The sequence below is a fragment of the Alosa alosa genome, chromosome 10 (genome assembly GCF_017589495.1).
Source record: "Alosa alosa isolate M-15738 ecotype Scorff River chromosome 10, AALO_Geno_1.1, whole genome shotgun sequence".
Lineage (NCBI taxonomy): Eukaryota > Metazoa > Chordata > Actinopteri > Clupeiformes > Clupeidae > Alosa > Alosa alosa.
In genome coordinates, this window is record NC_063198.1 from 15,333,440 (window position 1) to 15,355,361 (window position 21,922).

The window sequence follows — 21,922 nt, forward strand, 5'->3', positions numbered from 1 at the left end:
CATCCACAGCTTAATGGCGGCGTTGTCCGTGAATTGCAGAGATTGACATCAAGGGCAAACTCTACACATCAGCCCTGTCGCTTAAACTGATAGAGCTCCCAAGGATGCCTGATGACGGAGATAGCTTCCCCTAGCCCAGCAGCGATCTTTCTGTTACTGCGCATTCGGCCCCACGTAATCCGCATGCTGTGGAAAACTCCCCGTTGGACAGACATCGCATTGCCACTTAGACTCACGTGACAGTAATACAGCGCAAATAATTTTTCCTTTGTAGTTCGTTGCCAAACACGAGTACAGCTGCTCTTAATGTTGCACGTTAATCATATAAACGTTCTGTTGTGTTGCCGTGTGCGTTATTGAAAACGTAAGTGTACAACTATTTTCCATACTGGTGTTAGATGTATCTTGTTTTGTGTAGTCAACATGACGGTATTTTACTTTAGTAGCCTACAGTTGCAGTATAGCATGCTCATGTCTGTTGTAATGCTAGTAACCTGTTGCACAAATATAACATTCAGTAGTAATAGTAATACCTTTATTCATGGATGAATGTTCATACAATGTTGTAGTACACTTGTGAATTACGATTCTGCTGAGTATTAGCCCAACTGTTGCACTCGCGATAGTGTTGCCAATTTAGTTATATTCGTATGTTCGCGGATATTCGCTACGCACTAGTCGGTCACATGACTATTGATCTGAAGGCTACTGTTATGCTCCATACGTGGTCTTAGAGTGCCATCTAGTGGTTAATGTTTATAAAGACACGGTGCAGCTCAGATTTCTACTGCATTGGTTTCTGTTGATTCCCATTGCCGTTCAGCATTTTGGTTGTTTGCACAGCAATTATTTATTGCATAGCAATTATGTATATTGCAGAGTGAATATTGTCGAGTGCTCATTAGTCTGTATATTGTGTGCATACATATGTATATATTCAAGAGGGAAAACCTCGGATCTTATGCGATAGAGGCACTAACTTCCGTGGTGGAGACAAGGAGCTTCAGGAGGCATTTGAAGCACTCGAACCATCGCCTCCGGAACAAGCTAGCAACACAGTGCATCACTTTCAGATTTAACCCACCTCTGGCTCCACACTTCGGTGGAACGTGGAGAGGGAAATTCAACCAGGAAGGCATCTCCAAACCATCCTGAATGACCAGGCCATCCCTGAGGAGGTCCTGCTGACTGTCCTCATCGAAATTGAGGGAATTCTCAATTCCAAGCCGCTAGGCTATGCATCATCGGATCTTGCTGATCCTGATCCCGTGACCCCCAACCTTCTGCTCATGGGGCGCGGATGTCAGCTGCCTCAAGCGGTACGGGTCTCCAGTGACTCAGACGCCGCCGGAGACACAATAGCCGTGCACTTGCTGACCATTTTCTGGGGTCAGTTCACCCGCCAAGTACCTTCCTGGTCTCCAACCACGCAAAGTGATGAATCCCCGACGCCAGACTCCAGGCCGAGATGCGCCCGGCCATGGTGGTCGACCCACAGCTCCCGAGAGCTCTATGGCCAGTTGGACGCATCACCAGGATCATCCAGCGATTACGGCAAGGTCCGACTGCAGAGATTGACATCAAGGGCAAACTCTACACACGCCCTGTCGCCAAACTGATAGAGCTCCCAAGGATGCCTGATGACGGGAGATGGGCCCAGCGCCTCCCCAGCCCAGCAGCGATCTTTGTTATCAAGATTCGCCCCTACTTAACCGGGCGGCCAGGAAAACTCCCTGCTTGACAGATGCCGAGCCACGCCACCTCTAGACTCAATGACAGTACATGCGAAATAATTTTTCCTTTGTAGTTCGTTGCCAAACACGAAAGTACAGCTGTTCTTAATGTTGCACGTTAACTTATAAACGTTTGTTGTGTTGCCGCAGGCTATATTGAAAACGAAGGTACAACTATTTTCCATACTGGTGTTCATGTATCTTGTTTTGGGTAGTCAACATGACGGCAGTATTTTACTTTTAGTAGCCTACAGTTGCAGTAGTAGTATAGCATGCTCATGTCTGTTGTAATGCTAGTAACCTGTTGCATCAAATATAATATTCAGTAGTAATAGTAATACCTTTATTCATGGATGAATGTTCATACAAAGTTGTAGCACACTTGTGAAATTACGATTTGCTGAGTATTAGGCCCAACCGTTGCACTCGGGCGATAGTGTTGCCAATTTTTATATTCGCAGATGTTCGCGGATATCATACCAATTAGTCGGTGGTCACATGACTATTGGATCTGAAGGCTACTGTTATGCTCCATAATGGTCTTAGAGTGCCATCTAGTGGTTAATGTTTATAAAGACACGGTGCAGCTCCAGATTTCTACTGCATTGGTTTCTGTTGATTCCCATTGCCGCTCAGTGGTTTTGTTGTTTTGTACAGCAACATTTATTGCATAGCAATTATGTATATTGCAGGAGTGAATATTGTCGAAAGTGCCGCTATTCTGTATATTGTGTGCATACATATGTATATATTCAAGAGGGAAAACTCGAGATCTTATGCTATAGAGAGGCACTAACTTCCGTGGTGGAGACAAGGAGCTTCATGGCGGCATTTTGAAGCACTCAACCATCGCCTCCGGGAACAGCTAGCAACACAGTGCATCACTTTTCAGATTTAACCACTTGGCTCCACACTTCGGGTGGAACGGGAGAGGGAAATTAAATCTGTAAAGGCATCTCTCCAAACCATCCTGAATGACCAGGCCATCCCTGAGGAGGTCCTGCTGACTGTCCTCATCGAAAATTGAGGGAATTTCAATTCCCAGCCGCTAGGCTATGCATCATCGGATCTTGCTGATCCTGGATCCTGTGACCCCAACCTTCTGCTCATGGGCGGCGGGATGCTTCTGCCTCAAGCTGTGCACGGTTCCAGTGACCTGCTAGGACGCCGCCGCTGGAGACACCAGCCAGGTAATTTGCTGACCATTTCTGGGGTCAGTTTGGACGATCACCAGGATCATCCACAGTTTAATGCATGGCAAGGTCCGCGACTGCAGAGATTGACATCAAGGGCAAACTCTACACACGCCCTGTCGCCAAACTGATAGAGCTCCCAAGGATGCCTGATGATCGAGATACCAGCCCCCAGCCCAGCAGCCATCTTTCTGTTACTGCAAGATTGGCCCCACTTAATCCGGGCTGCTGTGGAAAACTCCCTGCTGGACAGATGAGCCTACGTCCTCCTTAGACTCACGTGATTGTGCACATGCGCAAATACGCCTTTTTTCCTTTGTAGTTCGTTGCCAAACACGAGTACAGCTGCTCTTAATGTTGCACGTTAATCATATAAACGTTCTGTTGTGTTGCCGTGTGCGTTATTGAAAACGTAAGTGTACAACTATTTTCCATACTGGTGTTAGATGTATCTTGTTTTGTGTAGTCAACATGACGGTATTTTACTTTAGTAGCCTACAGTTGCAGTATAGCATGCTCATGTCTGTTGTAATGCTAGTAACCTGTTGCACAAATATAACATTCAGTAGTAATAGTAATACCTTTATTCATGGATGAATGTTCATACAATGTTGTAGTACACTTGTGAATTACGATTCTGCTGAGTATTAGCCCAACTGTTGCACTCCATGATAGTGTTGCCAATTTAGTTATATTCGGTGTATGTTAAGTGATATTCGCGCCCACTAGTTGGTCACATGACTATTGGATCTGAAGGCTACTGTTATGCTCCATACGTGGTCTTAGAGTGCCATCTAGTGGTTAATGTTTATAAAGACACGGTGCAGCTCCAGATTTCTACTGCATTGGTTTCTGTTGATTCCCATTGCCGTTCAGCATTTTGGTTGTTTGCACAGCAATTATTTATTGCATAGCAATTATGTATATTGCAGAGTGAATATTGTCGAGTGCTCATTAGTCTGTATATTGTGTGCATACATATGTATATATTTATGTATATTTATGTATGTTATATTCTTTATGTACAATTTATATTTATATATTTTGTATTTCTTTATTTACAGAAAACACACACACACACACACAGACAAACACACCCCCACTTAAACACACAAAGAACACATACCATTGCAAGCAACAAGCACTTTATTCACCTGCTGGAACTGGATTTCAATAAATCTGTTGAACGAAACCAAAGGTTGCAGCGACTCTCTTACCGGAGTACATAGCCAGTTCGGGTAGCGCCAGCGAATAATGCACACGGACTTCACAGGGCCTAATGATTAACAATCTGAATGACTAACATTTGATTAAATGGAAATCACATCAGTGCCTCTCGGCAAAATGTAAAGAAGTACTCGCGGACACTTCGTTCTCTAAACTCGCTCCCTCAGTCTGACCTGCTTTAGGGTCAGTTTTAATTTACTGGTGGTTGTTGTTTGGTCAGGATCAACAGGAGCACAGAGGATGCCATCTCTATGTGTGCTGAGCCATTTTCTTAACTCCCTCTTCACCGACGACTGCACACTTGTACATGGCCCTAACACCATTGTCAAGTTTGCAGACGACACTACGGTGATTGGTCTCATCAACAACAACGATGAGACGGCCATAGTAACGTGTTACCAGCCCCCACCCCACCTCATTACCAGTGCAACACTCACCCCCACCATCACTGGATATTGCACCCCTCCCCCACATGGCGACCACGAACAAGGAGGTGACAACGACCTCAGTCAACAGCCATCAGACACACAGACCCCAGATGCTGCCCCCCTCCATCATCACTGCTGATCAGGCTATCGCACCTCTCCCCCACATGGTGACCACAAGTAGTGCGGCAACAATGGCTTCAGCCAACGGCCATCAGTCTCTAGCCACACGACAACTCTCTCAGAAGCACCCCTCCTCCTCCTCACCCTCCACTCCCCTCATCCCCCCCATCATTACAGCTTCATCCTCGGAAGGCAGCCGGGCCTGACAGACTGTGTCCAAGGCTGCTCAAGGCCTGTGCTGCTGAACTGGGGGAGCCACTGAAGCACATCTTCAACTGGAGTCTACGTCTCGGACAAGTTCCAACACTGTGGAAGACATCATGTCTCACCCCCGTCCCCAAGAAACCACACCCCAGTGAGCTTAATGACTTCAGGCCTGTCGCTCTAACATCACATGTGATGAAAACAATGGAGCGACTGGTCTTAGGTATGCTCAGACCCCAGGTACGCCATGCACTAGACCCGTTACAGTTTGCATACCAGGAGAAAGTGGGCGTGGACGATGCCATCACTTATCTTTTACACAGGACACATTCTCACCTAGACAAGGGGAAAAGTGCTGTGAGAATCATGTTCTTTGATTTCTCAAGTGCTTTTAACACCATCCAACCCCTCAGACTGGGAGACAAGCTCTTGCAGATGGGTGTGGACGCTCACCTGGTAACCTGGATTACAGATTACCTGACCAAGCGACCACAGTTCAGACTGAAGAACTGCCTCTCTGACACTGTGATCAGCAGCACCGGAGCGACACATGGAACTGTGCTCTCTCCAGTCCTGTTCACCCTGTACACATCTGACTTCTGCTACAACACAGAGTCATGCCACATGCAGAAGTTTTCTGATGATACTGCAACTGTGGGGTGTATCAGGGACGAGCAAGAGGAGGAGTACAGGAGCCTGGTGGAGGACTTTGTGCAGTGGTGCAAACTCAATCACCTTCAACTCAACACTTCAAAGACCAAGGAGATGGTGGATTTCCGCAGGTCTAAGCCCGCTCTGCTACCAGTCTCCATTGATGGGGTCAATGTGGAGGTGGTAAGCACCTAAAAGTATCTGGGTCTCCACCTGGACAATAAACTGATGCACTCTACAAGAAAGGACAGAGCAGGTTGTACTTCCTGAGGAGGCTGCGGTCCTTCAATGTGTGCAGTAAGCTCCTCAGGATGTTCTACCAGTCTGTTGTGGCCAGCGCCCTCTTCTATTCAGTGGTATGCTGGGGAGGAAGCACAAAGAAGAAGGATGCTGGGCGACTTGACAGGCTGGTAAGGAAGGCTGGCTCTGCTACAATACTGAATGAATGCTGTCCGGCCCTGTCACTATTACCTCAACCTGTTCTTGCACTGAAATAGTTTTTTATTTTACCTTGTCTACATTATACTTTACTCTCCTATTTGTCCATATTATTTATTTATTTTTTTAGCCTTTTTTATGCCTTATGGACAGTGAAGAATGACAGGAAGTGAATGGGAGAGAGAGTTGGGGTGGGATCCGGAAAGGACCACGGGGCGGGAATCGAACCCGGGTCGCCGGCGTACGGTGCAGGTGCCCCAGCCAGTCGCGCCATGGCCGGGGCCTTGTCCATATTATTTATGCTGGTCTCTAGACCTTACTCTTGCACTGTTGCACTGTTGGACTAATGTTGGACTACTTTTTGCACCTTCACCATGACACTCACTCTCTTGAGCACCTTGCCATACACACATAACTATAGGACTATGGTTGGATTACTTTTTGCACCTTCACCATGACACTCACTCCCTTTAGCACCTTACCAGTCCTGGCCCTGTCACTACAAGCGTCTTAAGCTTGATCACCCTCAAGCACATTGGACTTTCTTAATTTAATTTAAGATAAATAATATTTATCTATTTCTATCTTAATTGGTGTACTGACTAGTCATTACAAACATATTCATCTGTATTTCAGTAAGTAAGCTAAAGTGGGGGGTGGGGGCATGGGGCTTCAGGATACCTCCCTGAAATTACTTTTTGCAGGTTGGAATGTCTCATGTTACTGTTAAAATGCACTTCCAATAAAGTGAGTATTGGCAAAACCGGTTGTCATTTTTATGTTAGGCGGCTGGGGTATTGTTATAGATGCTGAATGTAACTAATAAAGTAACGTGTAATCTAACTTAGTTACTTTTAAAATCAAGTAATCAGTAAAGTAACTAAGTTACTTTTTAAAGGAGTAATCAGTAATCAGATTGCTTGTTCAAGGTGACTGTGGCAACACTGGGGCCTACAGGGAGGTGGGCCAGCACCTAACATCGTGGTGCACTGACGACAACCTCTCAACACAAAGAAGATCAAAGAGCTCATTGTAGACTTCAGGAGGTCTAAAGCTAGCACAAACTCACCCATCTCAACGGGACTGAGGTGTAGCGTGTCACCAGCTTCAAGTTTCTGGGTGTCTACATCTCTGAGGATCTCTCTTAGACCCTCAACACCTCTACCCTGATCAAGAAGGCTCACCAATGTCTCTTCTATCTGCGGAGACTAAAGAAGGTCCACCTGTCTCCTCAGACCCTGGTGAACTTCTACCGCTGCACCATCAAAAGCATTCTCACCAACTGTGTCACAGTTTGGTATGGCAACTGCTCTGCCTACGACCGAAAAGCACTGCCGAGGGTGGTGAAATCTGCCCAACGCATCACTGGTTCCTCACTCCCCTCCATCGAGGCCATTCAGGGCAAGCGATGCTTGCGTAAGGTGCGCAGCATCATCAAAGACTGTTCTCACCCCAACCCCACTCCCCTCCCAGCCCTCCGCCTCGTTTATTCTGTTTTTCTTAATATTCCATTAATACACTGCATATATCTTATTCTTACTACTATTATAATGTTACTGTTACTACATTGCACATATCATGTTGTTCATACATTGTTCATATTACATAGCCATATATTTATTCTGCTCTTATAAGGTAACTGCTAATACACTGCATATTTATATTTACAGTGCATGAAAATGCACTGTACTGTTCTTCATAGGCTTCTTCCTATTACAGTGCATGAAAATGCACTGTACTGTTCTTCCAAGGCTTTTTTTCTTCTTCTTCTCTTCGCAGTTAATGCAGCAACCGTTTAACGTAGAAACTTCATTCAAACTATATTGCGTAGGTCTTACTTAGGACATGGGGGCTTTGTATTTTTCATCTTTGTAACTTTTATACTTTTTAAACTATTAATTAAAAACTAATCAAATTTTTAACATGGGCTGATGACATCACAATAGAGCCGTTAACCAATTAGAATCCTATGCCAGGTGGTCAGGCCACCTGGCTCAACTGCCAGTCTTAGGCTTTAAAGGAATTATCCGGAGTAAAATGCACTTTAGTTTTTTAGTTTTCTACTAACTATGCTAACTAGCATGTTAACAATGCTAACCATGTGACTTAGCTAATCATTTTTAGTAACTTAGCTAATCATTTTTAGTAGTTATGCTAACTAAACTAACTAGCATGCTAACTATGTTAACTATGTGACTTAGCTAACTTAGCTAATCATTTTTAGCAGTTATGTTAAAAATGCTAACCATGTTACTTAGCTAACCTAGCTAATCATTTTTAGCAGTTATGCTAACTAGCATGCTAACTATGTTAACCATGTGACTTAGCTAATCATTTTTAGCAGTTATGTTAACTATGCTAACTAGCATGTTAACTATGCTAACCATGTTACTTAGCTAACTTAGCTAATCATTTTTAGCAGTTTTGCTTTAGCTAAAATGTTAACAATGATAACAATCTTAACATGTTAACCATGCTAACTAGCTACAGTGGGTAGGAGTCATAGTTGATGACAAGTAACAGTTACAATGGCTGAACAGTTAAAAAGTTCAGTAGTTTAAAGGGTTAAATTGTTTAACAGTGAAATATTGTAGTGAGGACTTTTATTTTGAAACAGTTTTTGGCAGAGGAAGCAGTTGAACAGGGTGTGTAGTCTTAATAGAGCCAGTTTGTATGCTTAAAGGAATTATACGGAGTAAAATGCACTTTAGATCGATTTACGGATGATTGGGAGTACATACGTTGAGTTGACATCCAAATCATGTCATTCGGATGTGTTTTGAGAAAGTTCGATGTTACCGTTTTTAGTCAAAGCTCGTTAGCGTGGAAGTGAGAAGGGCATATTATTTCGCCGCTACAAAACGCTATTTTTATACCTCTTCTACAGTTCCAAACAACATTGCACTTACGTGGTAGTGAGTAGAGGGTCCCTAAAGCCAAACCGAAGTATCCCGAGGTCTTTATGTGGTCGGATAGAGAGTCCAGAATGAATTTCATCAAGCCAGTACCTTTCCGGACATGTTGCCATCTTTGCTGCCATCTTAAGGGGAAGTCCGTAGGAGTCGATTGCCAAGTGTGCTCTGGAAATTCACAATTTCGTCGCCGTTTAAAAAAAAAAAAAAAAACATATTTCAAAAGAAATACTGGACTATGTTTTTAAATTGTGAAAGTCACATGGTTAACATAGTTAGCATGTTATCATGCTAGTTAGCATAACTACTAAAAATGATTAGCTAGGTTAGCTAAGTAATATGGTTAGCATGTTAGCATGCTAGTTAGTTTAGTTAGCATAACTACTAAAAATGATTAGCTAAGTTACTAAAAATAATTAGCTAAGTCACATGGTTAGCATTGTTAACATGCTAGTTAGCATAGTTAGTATAACTACTAAAAATGATAAGCTAAGTTAGCTAAGTCACATGGTTAGCATAGTTAACAGAATTAACATTATTAACATTAAAAAAACTGCTAGAAAACATTAGCTAAATTAACTAAGTTAAGTAACTTGGTTAACATTATTATCTTTGTTAACATAGTTAACATAACTGCTAGCAAACATTAGAGCCATTCCAACTGTTAGTTATCGTCAACTATCTACCTAAATAATTTAACCATTTAAACTATCCACCTATTTAACTGTTCTGTCATTCCAACTATATTAAACCTCATCTACCTAGCAACCAATATAGTTTGTTTTTACTCTGTATGATATTTTACATCATATTTTTGCATTTTCATGCACTGTATTTCCTTCAGGAAATGCTTTTCTAGTTAATTTATATTACTCTAAAGCACCTTCTGTAAACCAGCTGTATACTGTCTTCACTGCTCTATATTTCTTGTCCTGTCAATGCACCACCTGTCTACTTTGTATATCACATTGCACTTTTCTGCTTTTTTGCACTTTTGGTTAGACGCAAACTGCATTTCGTTGTCTTTGTGACAATGACGACACAGTTGAATCTAATCTAAAGTTGAATCTAATTTGGTTACAGGCACATGCTGCTAGGTTCAATCTTCCATCACAGCTCAATTTTCAGAGTATTATGCGTATTGAGTATTATGCACCAGAGGCGAACGATTTACGGAGATAAATTAATGTGACGACAGACGACTCCTAGAAGTGCACTTGGTTTTGACAAGTAGCCTTCATGTAGCATAAATAGTAATGCCATGCTGCTCTACATAATCAAGAATCAGGTTAATATTGGATGGATGTCTCATAGGCACTTGGAAAGATTTTGAAACATTATTTAAAGTGTGAATATATATAAAACCCCAAAAGTTTGGGGTTACTTAGAAATTGCCATACTCCATTATAGACAGAACACCAGCTGAGATCAGTTGCATTGTTTTTTTTTAGATCAGGACAGCAGTTTTCAGATTGCATTATGTGCTTACATAATTGCAAAAGGGTTATTGACTGCTGTAGAAAGAAATGGCTGATCTTTAATACAATATCTACATTGCCCATTATCAGCAACCATTCATCCAGTGTTCCAAAGGCACATTCTGTTTACTAATCTGATAACATTTTAAAGGCTAACTGAGAAAACATTGGAGAACCCTTTTGCAATGTAAGCACATAATGTAATCTGAAAACTACTGCCCTGATTAAAAAACAATGCAACTGATCTCAGCTGGTATTCTGTCTATATTGGAATAGAATTTCTACTCTGTCTATATGGAATGGAAATTTCTAAGTGACCCCAAACGTTTGACCTGTAGTGTATATTATATATTATTATTATATTATAGTCTTCACATTTAGTCACCAGCCTCTGATTAATTTCCCTGGAATAGGTCAGGAAGTACCGGAGTTCTGAAAGGGTCAATGGTCAGCAAGAAATACCCTGGAAGCAATTACGTGATATTCTCCATTTTAGTTCCTTGTTGTCGAATAAACAACACAAGGGGCTATGTTATGTACGTTTCCCTGAACTGCTACCTGCAACCAACTCATTTTTTTTACCTATGCAAGGAACATATTACCACAAGTTAATTCATTCAAATATAAAGAAAGAAAATTATTAAGTAACATGGTCATAGTAAATTACTATTAAAAATGATTATTTGCTATGTATGAACAATGCACATTCTGCCCTGAAAACAGACAAGCCTTTCAGCACACCTAAACTACTGACTACTACCTAAATGAGAGTCCAGAGATATTCCATTCATAATTTATTTGTTAAATCAAATCAATCAAGGACCAATTTTATTAGTCACAAAACCCCACACAAATGCAGTACAATACTCCTATATGTGGATATATATGTATGTATATTTACATAAATATATGTACTTTGTACTTTTTTTACAAAAATAAAACAATTGTTTTAATTATATTAGTTGTTCTGACAGAAAAAAAAAAATCCAGGTTACTATATGCTTTTAACATCAAGCATATGATAAGATTTTCCAATAACCTTCCAAACCCATGCACCTGCAGTTATGAGCCCATCCCCACCCATCCCTAACACTCCCCATCACTGGTTCACTACATCACAGTGGATTCCACAGATATTCAAAACGCTGCTGGCTTACTCCAATGCTGCTGTGGCAGAGAGGGGGAGGGGGGTGGGGGTCATGCAACAGTGCTCCCTACTCTCTCACACATAAGCCTTAACTCTTTAACACAGTTAAATACAGACATGTTGCCTCGAACAGACGTGTAAATACTGCTGAGTGGTCTGAATTTAAAATGAACCTTTAACACTCATACCCTGCCAGACGGGCTTTTCTCTTTGGCTTTTCAATTAGCCTGTGAGGGACTCAATACAAATGAGGGACAACACAACAGAATGCCTTGGAACATTTTAAAATTCCCTCAATTCCTTTACATTTCACACAAATCACTGATGCTTAAGTGTTTTTTTAAAAAAAAATCTAATGGAGATGATATAGAATTTCACGTTTTTGTGTGACTTTATGATTTATTGATTTGTTACCTTCATTTGATCAAAGTATTTAATTGATATGACTAACCCTCAGACTAAAATGGCACTGCAATGAGCAGTTTCATACCCTGCTGTGTCGTAAGGCTGGTGAGTACGTGGTGGTGGTGTGGTGTGGTGGGTTCCAGCAAACAAGACATGAATGGGGAAAGAAAGGGATCTGCACTGGAGCCAACAGTGAGGAGCTGCCCTGAGCTGTGACTCTACAGCCCTTAACACCTTTACAAACTGCCACCCCAAACACCCTTCATTATTCCACTGCGTTTTCAAGGTTTTCATACAATGACATCAAAACATCAGTCCGTGTCTGTCCACATATAAGAGCATTAGTATCCAGAGAGAGCCATGCTCAGCTGAGCTGCAGCCTGTGGAGCACCCGCAGGCGGAAGGCCGGCACTAGGCAGAAGGAGATGCTCTCCTCCACCTCCATCACGCGGCGCTGGAAGCGACAGCGGTCCCGCGCATACTCCTCCCACGGCCCGTGCCGGTCCTCGTCGCCGCTGGTGTAGAATTCCTCCACCTCTTCACAAAACCGTACCTGGAAACACAACATAACAGGCACACGGGCTCTTAATCCACCAATACACAACAAACACGGTTGATTTCCCAACATTAGTATGTACAAAGAGCTTAAAGACTTTGCCTTGTTATTGTTTCTTTAAATAGGAGTGAGACAACCCACTGCCTTTTGAAAACATCTTTATAGGATTGCGGTTCATTTGTTTAATGTATACATTTAAATCAGACTTAGATTGGATTATTAAGGGACACAGGAAAGAAGCCATATTAAGGTCAATATTGTGACTTGCCCTCCATCTATTTCTTTCCTCGCCTGTAGAGAGCACAGGGCTGAACTATATTAGACATAGTCAACGGAATGACCCTCTCTTGCAAAGGTTTACATCATACACACACAGTGAGTCACAACCAGAAAATGACCAGTACTCTGTCTGTCTGGGCCATCCACACCCTTACAGTTACCACCCTGTTATTATCTGCAGATCCTTTAAGTTGAATGTAATTATCTTTAAGTCTTAATAACAACTATGAGTGGCACATTCCTACACCTTTCACTATTTACCATGGGAAAAGCAAAGGCAAAGTCAAAACAGCATCAATCTAAGTGTTGTAGTATGACCTTTAGTGTGTGATGCTGCTAGGGTCTGAAAACGTGACAGAAGTGTGCAACAGTGTTGCGTTTCTGGCTTACCTTTCTAAGCTTATGGCAGGGAAGAGTGCTCGTGGGTGGAGCAGGCGTCTCGTCCCCAAAGCCACTGTCCTGGCGCTCCTCGGCCTGCTCCCTCTGGTAGCGTGGCACCGAGCAGGCCTTCCCTGAGGTCCCCGCGGGGGGCGATCGAGTGCTGAGGGTGGCCCGGAAGTTGAAGGGGTTGTACGGGTCTGAGGAGCAGCTGAACGAGTCCCACAGCCTCAGGCTCTCTGCCTCGTCCCCCTCCTCGCCGCTTCCACAGGAGCCGTCCGGACCGGACGGGGGAGATGTGGACAGGGGTGAGGCGGAGAACGGAGAGGTGGAGAGCAGGGATGTGGAGAGAGGAGAGGTGGACAGTGGGGCAGTGGAGAGCAGCGGGGCAGGAGAGGAGTCCGGAGGAGCCTGAGAGCTCCTGGGTGTTGTGCAGATGTTGGCGGTGAAGTTGCGTGGGTTGTAAGGGTCTCGGTTTTGGCATAGGGAGTTCCACAGGCGCTCCGTCTCCACATCAAACTCTTCAGCGTCCGACTGCTCGTCATAGTCGTCGTCCTCATCTTCTTCCTCCTCACTGCTATCAGAGTCAGACAAGCAAGATGAGCACTCACTGTTGAAACCATCATCATCATCCTCACTACCATCACTGTCCTCATCTGAGTCTTCCCCTGACGAGCTGTCATCACTGCAAGGGCTGCCCATTATGTAAGCAATAGCCTTGTTCCTACACTGTGTCTCCTGAGATGATTCTGCCACCTCCTCTGGTGCTGCTGACAGCCTCTGCTCCTCAGGTGCTGCAGACACCTCTACCTGGTCTGTGCCAGCCTGGTCATCCTCCTCTAGCTGCCGCTGCTTCTCCTCCTCACATGCCTCCTCTGGCTGCTGGTCCTGAGTGTCACTCTCCGACTCTGGCTGCTGCTCTGTGGCGCTGTGCTGCTGTGCCTCCCCGCTTGCCTCCGAGTCGGCCACTAACGGCTCCTCTCCAGCTCTTCTCATGCTGGGAAGCCTGGAATTCGAGAGCTCCTCTTCCAAACTCGAATAGCCATTATCCTGCTCTGGGGTCAGAAGAACCACCTCACTACCGCTGGCACAGACAACACTAATGTCCCCAAGAAGACTAACAGCATTTGCCTGGTCACGTAACTGCTGCTGGCTTGGTAGCGAAACTGGCCTGAGCATGTGAAAGCTGTCATTGTCTGAGGTTGCTTTGTGGCAACAGTGACCAGCGCTTTCGCTGTGCTTTGAGCTCCCATCATCGCAATGTACGAATAAGCCGGTTGGCTTGGCAACAGAAGCCATTGTGGTTCGCTCAGCTAAATGACAAAGGCCGCCGCTGTGATGGTTAGCATCACTCGTGCCCGCCACCAAGGCCGTTTCTCTGCTCCAAGATAACACTGACACACAGCTGTTGGCGCCATCAGAACCAGCTCTTGTGTCCAGCAAACTACTCTGCGAGCGGTTTACTTCCTGAGTTGAGATAACGTTAAACATGAAAAACTGACTAAGAAAGTTCCTGGCTGATGACAGGTATCCACTCGTGGCTTGGGATGTGCCATTATCAGCAATATTTTGAATACCTATCTCGGAGAGGCTATCTGCTGTCAACCAAGTCACTGCTCCAACCTCGACTGTTGGACGCACCCCACTGTCTATATGTTCGCAGTGGAGAAGATGTGGTTGTTGATTTGATCGCGTGTCTTCCAGTGGTGTTAGTTTATGTCCAAACCCTACTTTCTGATCGAAGCTTTCCGTATCCCACAGCTGACTGTGTGGACTGGCTGCAGACAACGAGTTACCTGGCAAGTATCTCTGCAGAAGTGACCAGGCTGGCCGCGATACAAAAGACAGCACGTTCATCCACGACCTCTGGGTACTCTCATGTCGGACTGACGTGAACCCGCCGCCCGAAAGGGAGGAGGTCGTTTCCCCCCTTGAGTAGTGTCGCTCTGAATCCATATTTGACATACCAAAAATCTTATTTAATGTATTAACGCCCTGACAAGACGTGTCTTGTTTCAAGCTAAATGAGTGGTTTCACTATCAAACAGGCGCTAGAACGTGCCATATGGAAACTCTTGAGCTAGCTAACATTAGCGAAGATAGCTAGGTCGTGCAAATATACTGTACGTTAACGTTAGCGAACAGCCATAAGGCTATAATACTATTGTTCCTCAAGACACATTAATAACGATATTTAATCACGATATCTTATGGAAATTTCTCCAAAGTAGCCACACCATTGATAGCTTAGCTTGGATACTTGGAGTACTTCTAATATGATAAATAAGCTAGCTCTTGCTGGCACGTTAGCGAACTTATTCCTACAAGCTAACGTGAACTAGACTAGCTGACCTAATACGTGTAGAACGTTACGTTAGCTAACGTTACTGGTATTCCGTAGCAGCTAGATACTTAAATTAATTTAGTTCAACTGACAAATTAGCAATACGACTTAACATAGTCCATTCGTGATTTGTGATGCATCTCCTATCTCTTCGAAAAAATCTATTTCTTCTTGTGATCCATCTTCTTAATGCTGAACACCATGCCGGTTAAGGTTAGCTCTCCATGTAAAACCACAGTGCATATCGACGTCCATATTGTCCGCGGGATTCACACTGATGGCATTTTGCTGAAGATTTACAGAGGTCTTTCGAGTAATGAACTTTCCAGTAATGTATTCAGAAAGAAAAGATGAATCGGACATCGACTTACAGCAAACATCCAGATGAAACACTGAAAAATTGGCCATTTTAAAAAATAAAGCAGATCCCCACGTTAGCTTGAAAACCTTTCGAAGGCTGTGATGTTGGATTAGCTGGCAATACGCGAAATGAACGTTGAACGCGGCAGTATGCCGATTATCTAGAACTAGGCTATGGTTACTTGAATTCACAAAATTCTACAAGTCACTACAACGTATTATTAAGGTCTGTGAGTTTTGAAAGAAGCTTTCAACATTCACGACTTCCTTTCTTCTGGGTTTGTACTCCGTAGCTGTACAGTTCAGGCGCCGACCGAGGGAGAGATTTCATCAGAAATATTTAGGGACCGTCTCTAAACTACGATCTTGAATGCTTAGGGGCCGTCGACAGACATGTACAAGGTTGGGCACGTTGCAATATACATGTATGCACAGTCTGTTATGTAATGGGCCCGCTGCAAATCATTTCAAAGAACTCAGCTTCACACTTCAAAAACAATGTTACTCACTTTAGCATCATTTGACTATACAGGCACAATGTCTTTCAAGTCATTGCTATTTGAAATCATTAAAAAAAAAAAAAAACATGCCTGTAAAAATCTGTAGTAGTAAGAGCTCCCAGGTCTTGGTTGCTTGACACAGCGTTGCATAGGTCATATTTCAAACTGGCTTCATACTATGTGTACCCTTCCTGAAATTATATCCAGGGTGTCAACAGTCTTACAAATCTGTCAGCATTTCTGGGCCATGGCCGGTCCATAGCGGGGTCCTTGGGAAAGTGTGCATAGCCTAGGAATAGTTTGTTGCATAGCCATTAGGGAACAGTTTGCCTTGCAACTCACACATATCTGTAGGCCTACATGTTGGAATATTTATGACACTATCTATCAGAGATCCTATAACCATTTTGAACTGTTTTATAAGAATGAAGAGAGATGAAATGAAGCCAATTATGATTATAACCCAAAAGGCTTTGAAAACTGTTGATGCTAACAACTAAAGCAAGGCCATCAATAAGGAACACAACACATTATGTTTTTGTTTTTTTTATTCAAGTGTTTTTTTTATTATTATTTAGTGCAAATAATATTACAAAACATGGTGAAATTAAAAATGCAAAAGTCTTGGTTTAAAATCTAAAATTAGGGATTTACTAGGAAGAACTTTTATTTATCACATTGAAATGGTTATTTGTCACTAATTATAACACCTTAAAAATCCACCCACATCTTAAATACATTCTTGTGCCCTTTCTCTGCCCTGCAGGCTTTTCAACATGTTGGGACTGCAACCTCTTCCCTTTCAACCAAGAGTCTTCTTCATTCATCCACCACAACTCATCACAACACACATATTCAGGCCTACAAAGAACTTGCTGCTACACACAGCAAGGGAAAAAAATAATTGTTGCTGTCTGATCACACAAATAGACCCTTTCGTCAAGCAAACAGGTCATAAAACCTACCACTTGACCACAAAGTGACACTTCCTGATGGAAAGAAAAATGCTTATTGTATGCAGAACAATTGTGGGAGTAATGTAGCTGCTCAGGAAGGTGTCGGCCACTTATGAATAGCTTGATGGAACCGGTTTATTTGGGTTTGTTGTAGGGAAAGTGAGTAAGCAAATGGGTGCAACTAGATAAGGCTGAGGTAGGTGAAGGCATAGATGCTCACACCAGAATATACTTTAATTTATAATGCTAATAAATCTGGAATAGGTGAAATGTTACTAAAGCCTGATGATATCCGTAGACTGTCATTGTCAGCCTCTGAATTGTTAACTGAAAACAAATGTTAACTGAAAACAAAACAAACAAATGCTAATAATTTTTCTTTCCTTCAGTTGTGACTGTACATAAGCTATCATGGGATAAGGCTTCCTTAGCATGTGTGCCATGACAATTTTCAGAAGAGTAGTTGAAGTCAGAGGTTTGGCCTAACCCTAACGCCAAAGCAACACTCACACAGCAAGCACACAGACACAGACAGAAAAGCAAACAAACATACACAGCAAGATATTGTCTACAATCTCTGCTCTAAATCCCAATTATGAAGAAGTATTAATTGAAAGCAAGGTCAAGACCATAGGCATAGGCATTACCAATCAAAATGTGGTCTCGCTTCCTGGCAAATAAATAAAGACAAATGCATGTTTTGATCATCAAAACAACACATAAGGAAAAAGTTGACACTGCTTAACAAGTACAAGCCAGTGGCCAAGTATCTATTGGATAGCAGGTTTCAATGCATGCAAAGAATTTGACGTAGAGCACAGTAAATCCACTGTTGTATTAGCAATTTAGAAGCACCTAATTTAATAGCAAGGTGGAAATGTTTCTGAGGTCGACTTTCCTTTAACCCTTGTGATGTGGCTATTTGATAACAAACCCGATCCCCTATAATCAAAGTAGTAATAATAAGATTTACTACTGATTATAATAAGAGCACGCAATCCTAACAAAATATTCTACATTTCAAAGTCTTTTCCCAGTGTAATTCCATATTGCAATATGTTGCAATAGTAATTACAGTTGACAAATGGTAACTACCACCGTCAATCTAATGGCAATCAATGGTAAAAATGGTGCCTATGGTTAGGTGCAGATTACAAACGAGACAAGTTGACTGAAGCCACAAAATGTGCCCAATTTTACAGTACAAAAGCAACCACTCTCTCTCTTAGATCTAAATGATCTGTAGAACAGAGAAATGATTATAATATTATTATAATATATACCATAGGCTACAACACAACCCAGCTCAACACAACTGAGCAAAAGAAAATCATAAACGATTTATTAAAAAAATAACATAACTTAAAATTTCCCTTTTAATTTCTCAACATAGTAGAGCAGGGCTGCACAAATTCATAAGCACTAAGCGATAAGCAGACTTTACAGCGGACTCTTATTTTCAGCCACCTTTGAGCATTCCTCAAAGTTCTCGGGTGTCAACCGCAGATGCAAAGGCTCCCCCCAGCTTTGCCTTCAGTGGTCTGATCCCCCTGTGGAGTCTCACCCAGTCTTAACCCAACCCCCCCCCCCCCCATGTCCCCCATGTCCGCTCCTGTAATGTGTCACACCACATACAGTATCCGGTGATGGCTGGCCCATCAGAGGGTCCAGTGTCTCTCCCACGCTATAAGTCTGAAGACAACACAACACGATGCCCCCCCTAGGAGGGAAAATTATCCACCTCTGAGCCATGGGCTTCTTCATCAGCTCACCAATAACTCATGAGCAAACTTCACACACTCCATGATCCCCTTTTTAATATCACGCTCCACGTTACCAGGTCACAGTCCCCCCCCACACACACACACACACACACACACACACACACACACACTCTTAGGGCTCAGCGGCTGGTTTCGGAGCCCTCGGTGCCCAGCTGGTACCAGTCGACCAAGTGCTGGCCAGGCTCCAGGCTCTTGAGCGGGATGAAGGCCTCCCCCAGGAGCGTGCTCTCCCAGAAGGCCCCCTCATTCAGCACACGCAGGTGGATCACCCTCTGCTTCAGGTCTCCCCGCGGGATCCCGTCATACACCAACTGTGGAGGGAGGGAGGGAGAATCAATAATCTAGCAGGGTTAGGCGCATCAAGCACAGTCTCAATGAGTCAAACTGCTCCCACACGCAGTTGTGTTCCGTCAACGCATGCCAGTGGGTGTTCCCGACGGTAGCTATGCAAATGACTTAAGGTATAACCGTAATCTGATTGGCTGGTGCCGTCTGTTGTTGTCCGTCGGTGCAGCAAAGTTTAACTTCTCGGGATCAACGCGATGCAACGGACCCACAATTCAGTTCAGCAACGGATGGCGTAAGCCCATGTAAAGTGAACGGGATGTGTCTCCAGCACTGCAACGCACGCAACTATGTGTGGGAGCCGAAAGTCACGTGAATGAGTGTATGTCGGGGGGTCAGTCATTGAGTTATAGATCACTGAACTTTATGTCTGACTGCTGAAATGCATTACTATTATTAAGACCTGGCCGGTTCAAGAGCACTGTGTATTTTCTCATCAGGAGAATCATTCACTCACTGCCAAAGTGCCCATTGCTAATGGACTTAATATTAAGTATTAAGTTAGGACCGTTTGGGCTGTTCAAGAGCATCAAGCTACAGCCCAGTGTAACCTGCGGTTGGACTTTTCAAGATTATATGCATTGCTGCTCAAGTCACCATTGACTTTATAAATTGTTGATATTTGTTATGTCTCTGTGTGCGTCATGTGTGTTTTATGTAGCCTACCACACTCATTACCTAACGGGTATGCTGGCGACTTGCAGATCCGTTTATGCTGTTTGTGTTGGAGCACTTTGGGCAATGAAAACGCGGTATATAAATAAAGACTCTAGAAGAACTTGGTAAGCTATTGCTTGAAAGGTAAGTACCTGTGTCAGTTGTTGTTATCTTAAAATAAAACCCATCATGGCGAAACATGTCAGATTAAAGTCACTGGCAGTCAGGTTATGATGTCTGCAATTTGACGATTTTGATTTCTAATAGAACACAATCAAATGAAAAGATGTCTGAGAAACCATAGAGGTACAGGCACACCATGGTTCTCCATACCATCTCATTATACGTGGGGTTGCATGTGCGCCGGGCAACCTTGGTCTTCCTCTTGCTGGTTTTCTGGGGATCGGGAAGGAGGTAGAGTTTGACATAGGGGTCAGGGTCCGTGCCATCCTGCAGTGGTTGCTGTGGAGAAAAGGCGGGAGGGAGGGAACCAAGATAAGGTCTTTTGTGATCTTCATACATGTTTCATCTCGTCGGTATAAGGATTCAGTATTAATCGATTACTGACTTCTGCTGTAAATATCATCATCTTTACCAATCGTTGCGTCAGTGACACTTACCAGGCTACGGATGTGCATCACCATGATAAAGAGTTTATCACTCTTGAAGGAAAGTGAGAGTTTCACTTCCCCTGCAACTTTGCCAGGGACAGGACTCCATGAGAAGTCTGGAAAAAGAAGAGGATGGATCTATGTAAACCTATGTTTTTTTCCCTATAAGGAGTGTGACCATATACTTAAAAGTGTGTGTGTGTGTGTGTGTGTGTGTGTGTGTGTGATTTCAGATCAAGATGAACATTACTTAACGGAATCTGAGGGAGCACAAATGGAACATGTGTTCACAGTCCCACAGGACACAATTATCCGCATCAGCAGCCAAGCAGCCCTGTTAGAGCATCACTCATTAACCAGGCCTCACTTTAAATAGTCCTAACATGGAACTATGATTAACTCCTATGCGACTGCTATATAAAGGGCTTAATCATAGACCACTCATAGGCATGTGACATTTCCAGAGGGAGATAAGTGTCTGGCTGGCCATAGGTTGGAAGCTGTTCGGATAAGTCCAAAAGGATGACCAAGGTGAATGGCATTACATTGTGGACTCTGCTCTCCACCCACTAGCTATTCCTACGAACACCGTGCCAGGTGGAAACGGCTGCCCTTTGTACCCAAGAGCTCCACTACAACTCTTCATTAGGTACGTGTGTACATATTGTACACATGCACACATGCACACACACACACACACACACACACACACACACAGACACTCTCACACACACACATATATACACACACAAACACATATAAACACATATATACACACACAAACACACACAGTCTTCGTACCTCCAGGTTTTGTGTGGAGTGTGTTCACCACAGTTCCTGGCCGCTCATCTCGGGGTAGGGGATGAAAGAACGTGTAGACCAGGTCACACTGCAGAAATGAAGAGAGATGACTACATGCATCACATGATATGATAGTGACAAGAAAATGTGCAAGTTCTGACAACAGACTATGTGTGCTTGTAAGTGTAGCGAAAGTGTGGAAGGACTGTTAAGTACTTTCCCACTACTTTCCCAAGTCATACAACAACTGCATGTTACATTTATATTTATATAGCGCTTTTCTCAACACTCAAATCGCTTCACAGTGAAGAGGGAACCTCACCAACCACCACCAATGTGGTCATTAGAAGAATATATATCTAATATATTGTTTGAAGGCATCATGTATAGTTAAGAGTCAACAGATTCACAAACA

At 43.3% G+C, this 21,922-nt stretch overlaps 2 protein-coding genes across 2 annotated transcripts in view; both read right to left on the minus strand.

Moving 5' to 3' along the window:
* Positions 1-11,165: 11,165 nt before the first annotated feature.
* LOC125302526 (dentin sialophosphoprotein) lies at positions 11,166-16,197 on the minus strand. The gene is made up of 2 exons (XM_048255750.1): positions 13,162-16,197; positions 11,166-12,489 (listed from the first exon to the last, which is right to left on the minus strand). The coding sequence occupies exons 1-2, from the start codon at positions 15,112-15,114 to the stop codon at positions 12,301-12,303; spliced, it is 2,142 nt and encodes a 713-aa protein (XP_048111707.1). The 5' UTR covers positions 15,115-16,197; the 3' UTR covers positions 11,166-12,300.
* Positions 16,198-18,899: 2,702 nt separating this feature from the next.
* Positions 18,900-21,922, minus strand: part of pik3c2b (phosphatidylinositol-4-phosphate 3-kinase, catalytic subunit type 2 beta) — a 38,393-nt gene continuing 35,370 nt past the window's right edge. The window contains 4 exon segments of the mRNA XM_048254643.1: positions 18,900-19,404; positions 20,429-20,557; positions 20,716-20,822; positions 21,508-21,595. Of these exon segments, the coding sequence (XP_048110600.1) occupies positions 19,213-19,404; positions 20,429-20,557; positions 20,716-20,822; positions 21,508-21,595 (516 nt within the window). The 3' untranslated portion in view covers positions 18,900-19,212.

Bases quoted from the DNA above. Each gene is read 5' to 3' on its own strand.
- LOC125302526 (XM_048255750.1), bottom strand. From the start codon at position 15,114: ATGTCAAATATGGATTCAGAGCGACACTACTCAAGGGGGGAAACGACC. The intron at 12,490-13,161 runs GTAAGCCAGAAA...TTGTGTTTCCAG, and splicing joins CCTGCCATAAGCTTAGAAAG to GTACGGTTTTGTGAAGAGGT.